The sequence below is a fragment of the Pholcus phalangioides genome, unplaced genomic scaffold (assembly GCF_987345545.1).
Source record: "Pholcus phalangioides strain wild (caught in Gottingen) unplaced genomic scaffold, Ppha-v1.0 ptg000018l_1, whole genome shotgun sequence".
NCBI classification, from domain to species: domain Eukaryota; kingdom Metazoa; phylum Arthropoda; class Arachnida; order Araneae; family Pholcidae; genus Pholcus; species Pholcus phalangioides.
The window spans coordinates 9,770,091-9,787,325 of NW_028301611.1; the positions used below are offsets into that span (position 1 = coordinate 9,770,091).

A 17,235-nucleotide genomic window follows, 5' to 3' on the forward strand; every position below is an offset into this window, starting at 1 on the left:
TAGAGCCATCAAATTATATGAGTAATGTTCAATAATATGTTTATTGTGGTGAATATTTTCAATTTTTGATTGGATTGTTTTTACTTTGAAATAAAGTGAGCTGGTAAAGCTCAGGGTATATAGGGCTCCATATCAGTTTTATAGAGTATGTTTCATTCACATGCAGATGGTAATGCTATTAATTTTTTACAGCATTTCCATAAGAACTCGCTGTCAAGAAGAAAAAGAAAAATCGAACTAAGTGATCCACAGCCATTGCTACGAACTCAAAGCACAAAAATATTTAAAAGGAATGCTCAAAATGAAATCTCAAAGAAGCATGTAGCCATCCAAGCTAATGAAGACTCTTTGCAGTCAAGTAGTATTTCTATGCATGTCGTTGGTCCAAGTGTCCTTAAAAATGAAGATGCATGTTCTGCTGAATTGGATGAGCATGAAGAATCAAGTATAAACCTAGATCAAAATGCCAAAAGCGAAAGAAGCCCTATTACAACAGAAATATCCAGAATACCAGAAAGTAACAAAGATGAAGAAATTTACTCCAAAATCGATGAGTTGAGTTTACCTGTTCCGAGCACTAGCAAAGGTGAAATGGATGCTATGAGCATAAATTTTGAGACACCATACGTCAAGCCAAAGCACCCTAGAAAAATTCAAAGGAAGCTGAGTCTTCCTCAGTTAAAGCTTTTGAGGAGAAACTCATCGCAGGAGTCAGATTCGCCTCCAGATTCTGCTAGTACATCTTCAGGTGGTAAGAAACAGGGGTTTTCAGCCAGTGGCGCATTCAAATTTTTACCAACATTATCATTTAAAAATCCAAAGAACCCTCTTATGCGAGCTCTTTCATTCCAGAATCCATCTTCTGAAGCAAAAGAGGTGAAAAAGGCACTCTGATTTTTTGATCATGTTGTCTTTTTTTTAATCTATTTTGAAAAGGTGAATATCCATTTGCTATTTCAACTGCTCTTGAATGACGTATATTTTGAATGGATGTTTTACTTGATTGGAAAAAGGGAAAGTTTTTATTTTCTTATCCATTTATTTTTATAAGTATTTTTTATTTTCCATTGCTCAAGAATCAATGTTTTATATATCATTTTAGTGAGAGTGCACAACATCAAGTTCAATTGAAATGCAATAGTGTGTATTCAGGTGACAATTGTTTTCCAGAAGTGCAATATGTTTTTTTTTTAAAACATTTTTCGTTCTAAAGTCCAAGTTTCAATATTCAAAGTGATAATGTCACTAAATCAAAATTATATCTATTTATTGATTATTTAATTTCTTACAGTAATATGTGCACATTTCCATAATTTTTTATTATAATACGAGGGTTGCTCAGAAAGTAAAGATTCATCGTGTGCAGATAGAAAGTTGATTTTTTATTATGAATGTTTATGGAAACACTGATTTTTATTGCGATTTTTTAGCTTTCCCCTTGTAGTCTGTCATTGTTATGTTGAGTCTGGTTCGAGTAACTAGGTTTGTTTGTAAGGGTAGCAGCAATTCAAAAATAAGGATGATGTGATAAAAAAATGAAAACACCATGTAGTTCCAGCAGCTGGCAGCAGATTTTGGGATATATAAACTACTACCCAGATTCAGCAAATGTTTGGACAGATGTGATAATTAGGTAGAAAAATAAAAGGATGTTTTGTCAAGCAAAAATATTTTGAATAAATACTAGCTACTGTATCTTTACTTTCCCAACCCCCCTTGCAGTTTCACTATTTCATTATCTATCATAATGACGCATGTTCACATTTTGAATTAAATGTATTGCACTTGCTAGTTCTGGCAAATTTCTTCATTTGTATTCATTTTTGTTTTTTATGCAAGTATTGTATTCCCCCCCCCCCCCCCATTAGCCTGCATGTCACAAAACTCTGGAAACACAAGATTTTGAATGTTGGGGTCCTTTCCTGGCATGCTGGGAAAAGCAAGGTTTAATGAGGATCACTGAGATCATTCAAAAGACTGATATTTCAATTTATATTAAGGGTTAAATAAAGCAAATATTGGAATAAAATAATGATTTTTCTCTGTAGCAAATGTGTTTTGCCTCTGAACTTCATATTAATAATGAAAATTGAACATTCACTTTTTTACTCCAATTTATTTATGGTCAATCTAAAACAGATAATTTGCATTTTTTTTTCTGGAATTTTCAAAAAATTGAAGAAACATGGGCTTACTTTTTGTATTGCATCATGTTTTGTCCAGCGATTCTTTAATCTTTCACTCATGATCAAGAAATACAAAAAATGCCTAGCGATCCACTTATGCTTCCATTTAACTTGCCTAATCTATATGAATGAATACCCTTATTATTAACATTTTTGGTAAATCAAGATTTGTGGTATATAGTACAGATAAAGCTTTAACTATTTGAATGTGAAACAAAGGATCCTAAAATGCTGGGAACAAACACGGTTCCAATCAGCCAAATGAATCAGTTCTTAACCCCTTAAATTGCTCACATCATTTATAGATAATGAGCACAGGAGCTTGTTCAATCGCTTTCTGATGATTTGCAATACAAGGAAAATAATTCCCCCCCCCCCATCTCTCTCTCTCTCTCATACAGAACAACATATTTTTGGCTATTTATGCAACCGAGGAGGCTAAAGTGCAGATATTTAAGAACTTTATGAAATAGGTGACTCAAATTTCCCATCACGCTGGCTTGTGCTGGGGGATGGGGGAATAACAAGTTTGTTCTACCGTGTTAAAAGTTGTGGAAGTTACAATAATCCTTAATGTTTGAATATGTTGATATTTTATATTTTAAAACTATAAGGTATAAGCTGTAACAACCCTCAGAGATTAAATAGTATATAATAGTATGAACATTATATAATAGAATTGTGGCAGCATATTTGCCATTTATTCAGAAATTACTGTTGACTTATAGGAACTACCTCTAAGGTTTCCCCATTGAGTGTAGTTTTACTCTATTATTCATATAAAATGGCAGAAAAAGAATATAATTTAATCGTAACAACTGTCTGAGTTGTTTGTCTGCAGATTTTGGAAACAAAAACTAATTAATAGCTGTTTGAAAAATAAAAACTGGATAGAAAAAATCCTCGAACTGTTAGTACAAGCTGAAAAACCCTAATTATCTGATCCAAAAATCGAGAGGGGTTATCTTTAATGCACAATGAAACTTCTCCAAGAGAGCCATCTTTTGTTCCTCTGAAAAAACACCCCTTTGGAGGAGTGGCCTTTCAGTTCAGTGAACTCCTATTGATTGAGATTTTATTATTTGGCAATGCAATTAGTAACCAGCATATGCTGGATTGTATGGTGTCATTTTGATTCAAAGTAACAAAATTTGCATGTGCAGATTATATGCAGGAATACTTTAGTTACCTAAAAATATTATTAAAAAATAATTATACAAAAACTTCTTGTGAAGTAATAATGAGGTGCAAAAATTAGCCATCTTTTTTTTGTATAGTTTGAAAGAAAAAAAATTAATTTTTGGTACTAAAATTAGGAATTTATTGCATCGAATAAACAATTGCATACATATCTGTGAGTTGAATCAGTGTTAAAACATGGCAAGAATGCTTATAGTAATCTTTGCAAAATAATGATAGAGGAAACTGTGTTTGTGTGTAGTGCGCTCTCGTTTCTATGTTTATCCATTGTTTTGATTTGATTGTTTGAGCTTATTGTGGGTGTTAATATTCTTTTTATTATTATAAACAAATGTTTTTTGCCATTTACATGTGAGAATTTTTTTTTCCCCACTCTTTCCAGTGCTTGCTAATATAGCGAAATCTTGATGTAAGGATACTTTGTTGACCCGGTCTATATAGAGTTGAGTCTGAATAAATAGTGTGTTAATAAAACAGGCCACTTCAGATTTTTGAAAACTCAGATTATCTGAAAAGCAATAGAAAAATCCATGAAATGTGTTAGTTTTAGTTTCAATGGGAATATATATATTTTTCACTTTGTTGTGGTACAGGATCTTCAATACCCAAATTTAAGAAGACATCTCCTCATCAATATGTCATTAGATTTGTCTTGATAGAATCAGTTTAAAAATACTACCAGCTTCTATATACATTGTTTAATACATAATAATGTACATAACAGCTACTGAGGCAAGGCTTGACAAATCATAAAAAATTTTGTGTGCCAAAATTTTTTTTCAAAGAAAACTGGGTTCAAAACAATGTTTCTTTTTTCCAGGACGTGCTCCTCCCCCCCCCCCCTATTTTGTGTTGATAGATACACTGATATTAATTCCAAAAATTTTGTGTTGTCTGGACTCATTTAGTAACCATGGCCACCTGGAATTTGTCCAGCTCTGTACTATGGTACAGTAGAATTGGTCTGGTACCCAGAGTGATGTGTTCACAAGAATAAGGTATCCGATTTTTTTAGATAAATACTGACTCTTATCTGCACTATAATGCTTTCTGAGATATGAACATATGAAGTATATGACCGGTTTTTGTGACAATATAGTACAGCTGGTCTGGTGCTCACTCATAGCAGTGTATGCTAGAAGGGGGTTACCATTGCATTTGTCTGAACAAGACCTATTTATTATCAGTAAACATCTTTAACTTTTGTTTTCTTTATGCACTCATGTTAAAAAAGTAGGATCACATACTCACAGTTTTAGGTGGGTTTATATTGCATGGCATGATGCTGGACATTTAAAGTTTTTAAATTGGTACTAATTTTAAGAGACTTTCATGTATGACCAGTCATATTACACACATTCACGGAAAAAATAAAAATTGCAGTCTTGGAAAATACGAAAAGAAAAAAGAATATAAAGTAGCTTTTTAAGGAAATGCAAAAAACTTTCTGTGTGTATAACTACAATAGAACCTTATTCAACCAGTTTATTGCATTTAAAGTCAGCTCAAATAATGAGCTCTATAGTTGATAGCAAGGCTGATGCACCAGACACCCCTTATCAACATCAATTTACATAGCGGCTCAGGAGTTGAAATCTGGCGAAATTAAACTGTATGTAAAAAATATATAATTAAAAACAGTTCTATCAAGATAATTAAATTTCATGGGTACACATATTTTCGTTATACCAAGATTTCACTCAAATGTGTTTTATTTTTTGATTGTAATGATTATTTGCTCATATTTTTTATTTTTTTTTGTGTGCATGCATGTGATATTTAAGGAAACATTTTTGACTTTTAATGCTATTGCAAAAGTTTCTCACAAATTTGCATTTATTTTAATTATGTTACTGTATTTTTTTTGTCTTGCGTTTGTTGTAATAATTTCTTATGACTCAAGAATCTGTCCTACTCGTTGCGTGAATAGTTTTAAAATCTTAGGGAAATAGTAACTTGAGCATGTGATTGATATTAATTTTAAGGAAAAAAACAGTTTTGAGCTTTTTGTTTTACTGATGAGATAAGATGATTTTATTCATTTATTTACATTGGAAAATTTCATTTATTACGTTGCTAGCCAAAAGTAGCCAGAATGATTGTTTGCAGGGCAGGCTCATTGCAGTAGCTGCCTCTTGAAGGGAACTTACTCAACTTATCTGAATTCATCAAATGGATGATCGTAATCAAGTGAAGCTGCAATGCCATGTAATATATTCTTTTACTGGATGCTTCTTGCTTATTTGCTATGATTGTTAAAATAGAGATCAGGAGAATTCGTGAACTGATTGTGGAAGACTGTTGAAGTACTTGTTGATTTGTCTGGTGTCCTAAAGTTCCTGACAGCAAATTTTGCACGTGGTGCAAGGAATTGAAAGTGTTGTAGTAAAATTTGTGCCTCATGCTCCCAACTGATCAAAGCACCTAGCAACTCAATATTTGACTGATCGAGTCAATGTGATTGCAGTTCTTTATGCAAAATCTGTTGGCAGGAGTTCTGGGACACACCAGGCAAATCAACAACCTCCTCAATTGTTGGTCAGCTAGAGGAAAATTCACCATCCCCTGGAGTGGGAAGTCACTTTTGAACTTGTGTGTGTTTTTTCTATATTAGCTTCTGTGTAAGCTGCCTCAATCATTAAAAGTGTTTTCTCATAGTTTTCGCAACTAAAAAACAAAATCTCGCAGCCGGATGTTCCAGCATCACAAAAAAAAAATACTTTAGTCATCACAAAAATTGATAAACAATGGATAAGAAGTTGAACAAAAAAAATGTATCACAGTGATACCTTGGATAATAAAGATAATTCATTTCAGAACCACATTTGTGAGCCAAAACATGATTTCCCATAGGTTTCTGTGGAAAATCATTTAATTTTTTTCAGAAACAGCCCGAAATTTGAAGACAAATTTTTATAAAACTCCAAGAAGCACTGTAAAGAATATATAAATACTGATCGAAGGCTGAGATAAACAGCTTCATAATTAGATGGAGGAGAATTAAAAGAAAGATGAGAAGAACTGGATATCTTTTTTTTTGCAGTATGTTGGCTATCCAGTAGAGTTCATGAGCCATAGTGAAGAGAAAAATGTATGTTAGGTGGTGTGTTGTGTGATATAATCAGCCCATTTTTCTCTCCCACACACATACATACAGATGGAAAAATATATGTCCATAGAATATCCAGACTCTTCAGTTTGATATCATGAGTCTTACCGCATGCACTAAAACCATTTGTCTAAGTCTTTTTTAATGAATTTTCTCACAACTTAATCATTCATTTAAAATGAAATGGCTTAAAATCTTCCTGAAAGAGAAAAATAGGTCTACCAGGAAAGCGATTGTGAGGTGAAAATAAATTAATCTAGTTTGAGTAACAGTTTATTATTGGATTCATTTCAATTAGCATAAAAAACTCATGATGGCTGTTTTATGTTAGTCCATATCATGCATCTATATCAACTAAAATGTTCATTAGCTGAGGCAGTAAAACATAAAAAATATTTTTTTTTGTCAGCCGAAAAATTCTTAAGCTGAGACGTTCGTTAGTCAAAAGTATATCTGTATACGACACAAGGACGCCACTTGCAGACGCTACTTGTAAGACTGAGGCAGTCGATTCACATAAGAGGCACGTAGCAGCAGAAGCATCTGCTACAACAGACCTGCCAACCAGAGAACCTTTCTGGTTACTTTTGTGTTCCCCCCCCCCCTCCTAAATACCTTATTAATTGAAACTTTGCCTGTGATACAATTCTACTGTGAGAATATGTTTCATTCAATTTTTTTTTTTAACTTGTCATTGTAGAATTTATGCAGAGAAACTGTTATTTGTTAGTTCTAGTATTTTTTCTGGGAATGGGTTTTGTTAACTTTTTGTCAAAATTTAACGAACAAAATCTCACTTTTCACTAGTTGTGTGCAGTATAGTGAAAACAAATATGCAACCAAATAATTATCATACCATCCAGTTTGTGTCCAGTGTGTGGTTTTCCAATTTCAAGTTGCAAATGCAAGCCAATCTTCCATTTCAAAATTTCTCTTCCCACAGAGATCTCAATCAGGCCTTCAATATTTAAAATTCGCATATAATACAACAGGAAAAATAACCTGCTGAGTTAATGTGTCCAAATTCAAAAAACAGATGCAGCTGTTCTTAAACACAGTCCTAGCAAAAAAAAAAATAAAACAGTCCTAAATAATAGATTTTTATTAGACTCCAAGGCTACTTATGTTAAAAGATGCACTGTCATGAAATCAAGGAATTTCGTGTCATCATAGACTCTAATTTAGTAATCACTGTAGGAAATTTTTAGGCACCAATTTTTTAGTCACCATGACTGTCACCTGGGATTGTCAAACTCTGGATTTTAGCTATGAATGGTTATATATATATCTATGTTGTGGGTAAAAGGCACCATGTGCCAAAAAGGGAAATTTTACAAGAGAGCTGTTTAAATATTTTTTTTAGCATGGCTTTCTATGGAGCTCGCTTGTTCTATAAAGTGAATATCTCTGTTATTTATTGAAATAGGACTTGATGTCGTTTTCCTATGTGTAGTGTAATAAAAGTACTGCGAACTAATACTGTTATCCCAATATTGATGAAAATGGACATGGTGCCCTTTACTTCTGGCATACAGGTATATATATTCCTTTTTTCAAAATGGTTATATTATCTTCAGAATTTTAAACTTTCGATGGTTCATGGAAATAGGCAAAAAAAGTGTCAATCTAGTGATTTTACATGACTATTTTGGCAAAGTAATATGCAAGTTTAATGAATTTAATGATAAAAAACTGCCACTATATCTTTGTATCACACTAATATTTTTTATTTTTGTATTTGTGTTTCTATTACTCATTGATTGGCTATAGGTAATGTCTGGTTGTGGTTATTCTAAAATTACTATAACCAGGGCTGGACAAATCCCAGGCACCAGGTTGCCATGGCAACTAAAAATTGATATTTTTGCCTAGAATTTTCTTTGTGTAGTTACTTAATTGCAGGATGAAAGCAGCACAAAATTGTCTGAATTTATAGCAGCATATCTTCCTACATGAAAGAGGGTCACTACGATCTGAAAAAGTCAAAATGAGTGTTATTTTGACCCTTTTGTTCAGGTAAAAAAGTTTTTGATGCCTAAAAATTTTTTCTGGTGCCTAGATTTTTTTGCAATTTGTCCAGCCCTGCTATAATTATATGGCTTATTGCAGGGTGTGTATATATATTACATTGATTTACATACTTTCATGCGTGTTTGTGAGTAGCAATATTCAACAGTTTTATAACAGGTGCCTTGAAGTGAAACAAGAAACAAATTTCGAACAACAGAGACTAAAACCGAATGCTTTTCGAGTTGTGGTGTTACCAAAAAGCAAATATGAAGTGTTTGTCGCCATTTTTTTTCTAAATCTATTTTACAATGAATGTTATATCGATGTTGCATATCTACCATAGGCTAGAAACTCTATATGTGATAACTTTGCTCTTAGATTTGTGTATTCATTCTTTCCTTATAAAATTGTTGGAATCTATGATTATGCATATTTTTTGCCTTTAAAATATTGTTCAAGCATGGGTGGATCTAGAGATCGCTGTTAAGAGAGGTGGTTTTTTTTTGTTTAACACATTGAGGATGAGTTGACCATACATCCCACACTGTCCTGTATTTTCCAGGACAGTTACTGTATCCCTACTTTTTCGAAAAAATTCCTCTTTTTTAGTCGAAGTTTTCTTCAATTTGTTATTTAATCAAAAACATTGATACAAGTAATTTTCAATGTATTTATTGAATGCAATATTATCGTATTAAAATTTCTCTTGGGGGGGTGGACCCTCCATAGATCCGCACCTGTGTTCAAGTACCTGACACTTGCAATAGTGACCCACATTTTCCTTGCTTGTGCCATTATAAAACCTGAACAACCAGAATGCACCTAGGTTCCCATAATTTATGTGATTTCCAACCTTCCTAAAGAGTATATTCAACTGGAAATCCACAGAGTCGGAATATCATGCAATTAAACATCAATGCTATCCTGTAATGGAAGGATTAAAAAAACATATAACTAAACATTAGGTGTTGAAAAAGTACAGTAAAAATCTTTGAACACTGTGGTCCATTTCTTTTTATGATGCTTTGTTGTTGTTCATCTAATGTGGTATTGTTATGGGAGGCAAGTAAGTGTAATCCAGAGATGATGTTGGTCTCGTAGTGTCATGTTCTCTGTTGAAACCCAATCTGTTGTTTACTTTTGGATCATGTTCTGATCACTTTGAAAATTATGCCTTTTAAGGACCTTTTTTTTTTCTTTTGAATCGAGCACAACTCAGGTCTATCACCATCTATGGGCGATTTACTATCTAGTGAGTTGTGCCGGAAGTGAAACTGTGTGTGTACCTAACAGTCTGAATGCATATGTAGTGTGGTGTTTGATTTTTCAGTGCTGCCATCTATATTTCAGAAGAGACGTGAATGATGTGTTATGATTGAATTACATTTGTACTGTTTGTAGGTCTGTTGCTCTCTGTGGCGAGACTTTTTAAAGGGGAGATCGGTTCGTATTCACGCCTTGAAGTTGGGAACCACAGAAAACCAACTTCAGCTGACCACCACTATGGCGACGGTGGGGTTCGAACCCAGTCCTTGCAATGCGAGTCCGTCACTATGACCACTCGACTATCATAGCGGCGCCTTTTAAGAACCTAAAGCGAGAAGCACAAAAGCTCTTTTGTGCGTGAAGTTGGTGCAGATTTTTAAACAGGAATCTAATCAGCAAAATTATTATCATGGCCGCAAAAATTATACTACTCATTTTTTTTTAATGATTGCTGTCATTTAAAGGGTTGTCAGTTATCCTACCTATATGGTACTGACTAATATATTGGCTTTGCCCTTGAGGGAAGAAAATGTCTTTACTTAGTTTTTTTCCAATTATTGAATCATTTTTTTCTACTTTTTTCGCTGCATGTATGTTAAAATACTGGCATATACAAGGGAGGATGGTATAGGGCTTGACCTTCTTGTACTCCCCTCCTCCAGCTGATACCAGAGTAGAAAACAAAATTCTACCTTTGCCTGCAAGGCGACACAAAATCTGACTTGAAGGAGAACTTTGCTGACCAAAAATATGTGGGCAGGGGATACCAAAAATAGGTCCAGCAGAGGTAGAGATTTTTTCTTGAGTCACCTCTGGTCGCCCCCCCCCCATCTTAAAGGAAGAAAAAAATATAAATATCCTTGTGTGAAAATTTTCTGCCTACCCTACTTTGCATAAGTAAAGTACTTTTCTCTGATGAACTGTACTTTACTATTTTTGAAAATGTTTAGCCTCATTAATATTTCAAGAAATATTCAACTTCATCACTGAAAATGTTAACATCAACAACAATTCTTACACAGGCACTGGAACCTGAAAACAAACTATTTGAGGCTCTCCCAATAAATTTTGTGAGGGGGGGGCAGAGTATATATAATGGATGTACAATGAAATGCACTCCCTCCTTCTCCTGTGTATATGCTTGAGTTATATTTTTGCAGGACTACTGTAACAGCAACTTCTAGGCCCCCGCCCCATGCTTTCTTTATGTTGGTACCTCTGAACTCTCTTGTAGACATCTCATTAGATATGAGATAAGTAGTTCTTTTTTTTAGGTGACTGCTACTTGTTAATATCAAGTTCTTATTAACACCTGAGAGTTATTTTCTTGTTTCAGATATTTTTGTTACAAATATGTATGGGGAAAAAAGTACATGAAATTCATTGCCTTTGAAATGAAAACAAACACTTGTAAAACGTGTTTGCATTTATCAGTGTTGAATTTATGATAAATGAATAAAGATAAGCTTGTTTAAAATTGAAAATTTTTCTAAATTTTATCTCTAATGCTATATATACTTGATGTAAACTGGATAATTTGTTGATAATTATGTTTTTATGGATATATATATATATATATATATATTGTCATGTTTTTGTGTGGATGTGCTGTATTCAATATGTATATTGGCATTTTATATCATGTGCCAAATAAGTAGCCATTAGCTAATTATCAATTCGCACCAATGTATCTAAGAACTCCCACCTCTTATCTTGAACAGCTGGTTTTCTCAAACATGCTTTCTGTTTTTAATGTCTTGTTTCTGAAAGATCAATTATTTGTGGAGTAAGAGAAATATATATATATTCTGTGCTCTTTAATGACCGTATTCACTGATAGAGTTTAACTGCAATCACAGATTAAAGGAATAGAGATCTGATTTGGATTTTAACCAATTAGTTTCAATCTCTATTCTTTTAACCTGTGATTTCAGTTAAACTCTGTGTGTGAATGCGGCTGTACATGTCTGAAAATCTGTCTTTTTCGCCTTTAAGTGTATGACTATATGTCTATCAAAAGCTGTTTTGTTGGTCAAACCCTTAATTTATTCATGTGACCGGATTGGTAGGTGAAATCAGCCTGCATATATCAATGGGTATTTTACTTAAAATTAAAGATTGTTATCAATTATCTTAACTGTATGTGTTAGTTTCAAAAAGTAGAACTAACATATTAGAAACTTTCCAGCATGCTCTCAAGTTTGAAAGCCCAATGTGGAGGTAATTTGCCCATCCATTGGGGGAAAAAATTTGTATGGTAAATATAAATATTTAATGCTTCCCAAAATGTTGAAAAAAAAAATTTTTTTTTGAAGAGAATTTTTCAGGATATGGGAGGCGGGAAAGCCTGCCATCTAAAGTCCGACATCAGCGATTTTCATCATCAGAAGATGTCTAAGTAGTGTAGCTGGATATTAAATTCGAACATTTGTTTCTAGCCAGAGGTCTAAGACTTTTTAACAAAAAACTGACTGATGATCGCAGTGTATATTTATGCTTCTCAGCCTGTCAGGTGCTGATTGGTCGTGGTGATTGTTAGTGATGCGTGATGATACACATGCCCAATGCAATCATGTCGAGAATTTGTTGTGTCACACTGAAACAAAAGCTACTTAAATGCAAGCCAGCTGTGATTGCTTTACAATAGCCCTTGCAACCCTAGCCACTTCACAATAGCCCCCATTAGAAGCCTTGGTCAAGGTTCAATCCTTATATCTTTTGCTTTGATGCATAAAATCCATGGTCAAGACCAAAAGTGGTCACAGTTTAATATATTTGTATGGTATCAGAGCTCATTTTCTCTTACTTTCATAGTAAATGTACCTACAATTTAACATTTGCAGAAATGTCTTTTTTTTATATACCTATATAATGTTGATTGACCTATTCTAGATTTACTTACATAACCAGGGAAGACATGCAACACTTATTCGATCAATTTAATGTCCATTTGCATGAAAGTGTGATGTTCTTATTTTTTTTAACGTGTTTCTGGATGTTATAATTTTTTTAACTGAAAGGAAAAAAATATTTTGACATTTTAGGATGCTTTCAATCTACTTTATACAAATTTTTTTACCACCGATACACTTAAGTGTGGCTGTAATTTGCATTTTCATCTTCTAAGAGGTTCTTCTTAAGTGTATCAGTGGTAAAAAATTTGTATGAAGAACCTCTTAGAAGATGAAAATGCAAATAACAGCCACACTTTAAAATTGAGCTTTCCAATTTGAGCATTTCATGAACTGTGCTCATAAGTTTCTGAAATGTTATAATTTTTATTTAAACAAAAGTTTTAAAGTGAAGCAAGCTCTTGAATGTATCTTGATCATCATTTGTCTGAAGCTGTGAAGCACAAGATTGAATGAATTTTATAAATATGTTATTTGCCTTTGTAAAAAAAAATTTAAAAATTCTGAATGTACATATTTATATATGCATAAAAACGGGAGAAAACAAGATTCCACATATGTTTCACAATATGCTCATGATATACCACTTCCAAACTTTGAATATGCTCTTTTTCCTCCCTTTATGTGATGCATTTATTTATCCTCATATCTCCCCTATATTTCTCATCCAGAGAAGAGGAAAAAATTTTAATGTACCTACCCGATTTTTGTAATTCTAAACTTAGAAATTATACATTAAATACATTGTATGCAATATATTTCATCCTTTATTTATAACCGTTTTTTGGATTTCTTTTTCCTTCTCACATGAGTTTTTTTTCTATTCAAAGGTTCTCATAAGGATTTTTATTTCTAGTGAAAAACTGTTTTTTTTTCTTCATACTAACCAGTTATTGTACGGGGTGTTCCACAAAAAGTGTCCGAGTCATATATGCTCAATCCATGGCACGCTATCCAAATGGAGCCATCTGATGTGACCTCAAACCTCATTTTTCAATAATGAACTGCACATTTATAGATAACTTGAATAACTCGCGTAACATTTCCAGATCACTTAAATAGCCACACTGTCTTAGAGGTTGAGCACCCTTGGTCTGAGTGAAATAAATAAAAATTCTACTGTTGTTTTTCTAAAATTAAGATACGTTATGAAAAATTATTATTAAAAAATAAAATTTCAGCCATGATTTGACACATCCATAAAATAATTCGAGAAGTTTAAAAAAATGGAAATCTTTTTAGTGGCTCCCCCATTCGATAAAATGTCAATTACAGTAAAATCGGTAAAACGCCGATCACTTAACATCATCCCACCCAGGGCAGCAACTAGGTGCATGGTCAGCTGGACAAGCACGTATTTTGGCGCCCCCTTTTGTAATATTGAAGGATAGGTTAAAGGGTGAAATTTGTGCCCCCTCCCTGATCCAGCGCCAGGGACAATAGTCCCGCCTGCTCCCGCTTAGTTGCGGCCCTTTATCTCCCCTATAATGTCAGTTTTTGAAAGTATTGCCGGCATAATTGAAAGACAGTTTTATTCATAAATTAAGCCACCCTGCTTGTGAAATTATTTTTAATTAGTCGCCTAGAGGAGGTTATACCGAGATTTTGTTTGGTGATTTCCTCCAATGTTTTTCCCCCTTGGCCACATGAAATTGTTTTGCTCACTAAACAACGTCGTGAAAATCAAAGTGGTCGACATAAAAAGAAATTCGGCAATTCTTTTTTTGGCAAGCTTTGAACGTCGCGAGGAGGAATTCTGTGACCATCGGGGATTCACCGGCGCATTAATACATTTGGATTTTGTGTTCCTATTCCGGCAAACACAACGCCAACTGGATTTTCTTGGTGCGATCACTGTTTGAAACCATACTAGCATGGTCCCCACATCGTGGAGCAAGTCCCTCTTTATTTCTCCAGAAAATAATTCAAATCGTCCTACCAGAAAATATTTCTTGTGTGATTTCCATGCTTTCCCTCGCAAAAATTTCGCGATTCAAGTGCCCAGAACCACTTTTTAATTTTCTGGTCTTTCCAGAACAAATTTCGTCTTCCCCGGACATAATTTTCATGACTCCTACTTCGCCAAAAATGTGATTTTTGATATATTCTCGTGTACCAAAAATGAAGTTCTACGAGTCAATTCACTTTTAATATTGCGCGGGAGCACCGAAATGAGTGCTTGCCCCGATCGACAATGTCTAGATCATAGAGGGACTACAGGAGCCACAACCCATCTTTCACGAAGTGTTCATAATAGAACCGCGGTAACTTTTCACTGACGATCACAAGGTGTTCAAAGCCGAGGGACCACGGCAAACATACAATAACGATCAAGAGCGGGTTATATCAGAGGGACCACGGAAACCATTCACTAACAATCACAAGGTGTTCATAGCAGAGAAAAACCACGATATCCATATCCTATATTACGGAGAAACCATGAAAGCCATCACTATAACAATCACGTGTTCACAGTAGAGGGGCCACGGAAACCTTTCCCCTTCTATCACGAAGTGTTTATAGTAGGACCAATTAATTGTGGATGTGCCGCTGTGGTAGTCGAGTGGTCATAGTGACGGGGACTCGGGTTCGAGCCCCACCGTCACCACAGTGGTGGTCGGATGAAGTTGGTTTTCTGTGGTTCCCAACTTCAAGGCGCAAATGCGAGCCGATCCCCCGTTAAAAAGTCTCGCCACAGAGAGCAACAGTCCTACAAACAGTACAAATATTCAGTCATTACACTTCACTCCTGAAGTATAGATGGCAGCACTGAAAAATCATATACAACATTATATACGCACTCAGACTGTTAGGTACACATACTTACACTTCCGGCACAACTCACTAGGTAGTAAATTGCCCTGATGATTGCAGGGCAATTTTTTTCTTCTCACTCATCATTGTAGTTAATGAAGGTATAAAATGAAAAATTCAATTTTTTAAATGAAATTTTTTTTGGAGATCAAAAGTTATTTAGTAAATTGGTGCAAATTCTTGATTAGGGGAGCAATCGCTATATCTCCCCCCCCCCCCCGGATACACCACTGCTGGTAGAACCACAAGAATCCAGAAAGTTATTTTCTAGGAAGATGATGGGAAGTATCGTAGGTTCCTAGAAACTACGGGTCGTATGCGAGGATGATGTCACTCTTCGCTATCCATACAAAGGTTTTTAACAGCTGGATGATGCGAAGATATATTTTGGAAAAAAAAGGAAATTCAACTGCCTCTACGAGGAATCCAATCCACGTCCTTTCACTTTCCGGGTGAACGCCCAAGACCTCTAGACTAAAGAGACAACGAATTGCTGTCTTTCCTTGGAGCTCATGTGCACTGAACGGGACCGTACATGGACGGTCGGACCTAAGGGGTTCATTCAAGTATTACGTCAGCATCAATGGGGGGGGGGGAGGAGGTTTCTGATTTGCTGATTTTTGATGACAAGGAGACGGGGTTGGATGATGTTTACGTCATCAACCACCCTTTATGAAGATATGAAATATTCTTAATGGCAACTTATTCGGTGCGCCAAAAACGGAAAAAAACCTTTCGATATAGTTATTGGGTATTCTACCTATTGATAAGTCACCTACAGAACCACTTTAATGATCTCTAAATGTTCCACGGTTCCTTCAAGTGCTCTGGAAATGTTTCCAGGCCGCTTAAGTGCTCTGGAACTGTGCCACGCATCACTCAAGTGATTCGTAATTATACTACGGATCACTTAAGTAATCTGGGAATGTTTCGCGGGTAATTTGAGCGATGTAGAACCGCACTGGGGGCCGCTTAAGTGCTCTAAACATTTTTACAAAATTAGGTTTGACGGGGGGGGGCAAGCCACATTAAATAACCTTCAGGACCACATTTGGTCGGTGGGTCAACGGTTTACCATATATGGCTATGGGTCGCAATGAATTTCTTAAAGAGAAATTTTGAGTTCTTACTCTTCAAATAGCATTGAAATTAACAGAAATCGATTATAATAACACATATAAAGGTATTTTTTTTCGAAATTTTAATTTAAAAAAAAAAAATTATTTTTTTTTCGTCTGGAGGGGAGGCGCACAAACCTCCTATGCCCCGCTCCTTCGTACGTTTCTGATCCCACCAATATGCGTTAGGAGGCATGGAGGAAAGAATAACAGGAGGTGACATCAGGAACGAAAATTGAACCCGTTGTGGCAACCCTATGGACTGCCGAGTAAGCCCAAACAAACCGCTCTTTTCCCTATACTTAACATGTGTTTTGCCGGATCGAATTCTTTTAAAATATTAATAACTAAATAAATTTAAGCACCATGACCATTTAATGCGTCTTCAGGTAATCTACATGATCCAATAAAGGGGAAAGATAAAACTTTATCCTTGTATAAGGGGTTTTTATATTTTTAATTTATTTTTGAAAGGGGAAGATCATTTTTCACTCCCAACTTGTCATAAGTTTTTAGTTCAGTGCTTCAATTTATTTTAAAAATTCGATGCATCAGATTAATGTCTATGGGAATATGATTAATGAAAATAATATAAAGCCCCAATAAAATGCAATTTTCAT

The 17,235-nt window shown here is 34.7% G+C and overlaps 1 protein-coding gene across 1 annotated transcript in view; it reads left to right on the top strand.

The window, feature by feature from the left end:
* wwk (anoctamin 8 white walker) overlaps nucleotides 1-13,439 on the top strand; it is a 41,377-nt gene extending 27,938 nt beyond the window's left edge. The window contains exon 15 of the mRNA XM_089248033.1: nucleotides 193-13,439. Coding sequence (XP_089104159.1) covers nucleotides 193-894 — 702 coding nt within the window. The 3' untranslated portion in view covers nucleotides 895-13,439. The remainder of the gene's footprint in view (nucleotides 1-192) is intronic.
* Nucleotides 13,440-17,235: the final 3,796 nt, after the last annotated feature.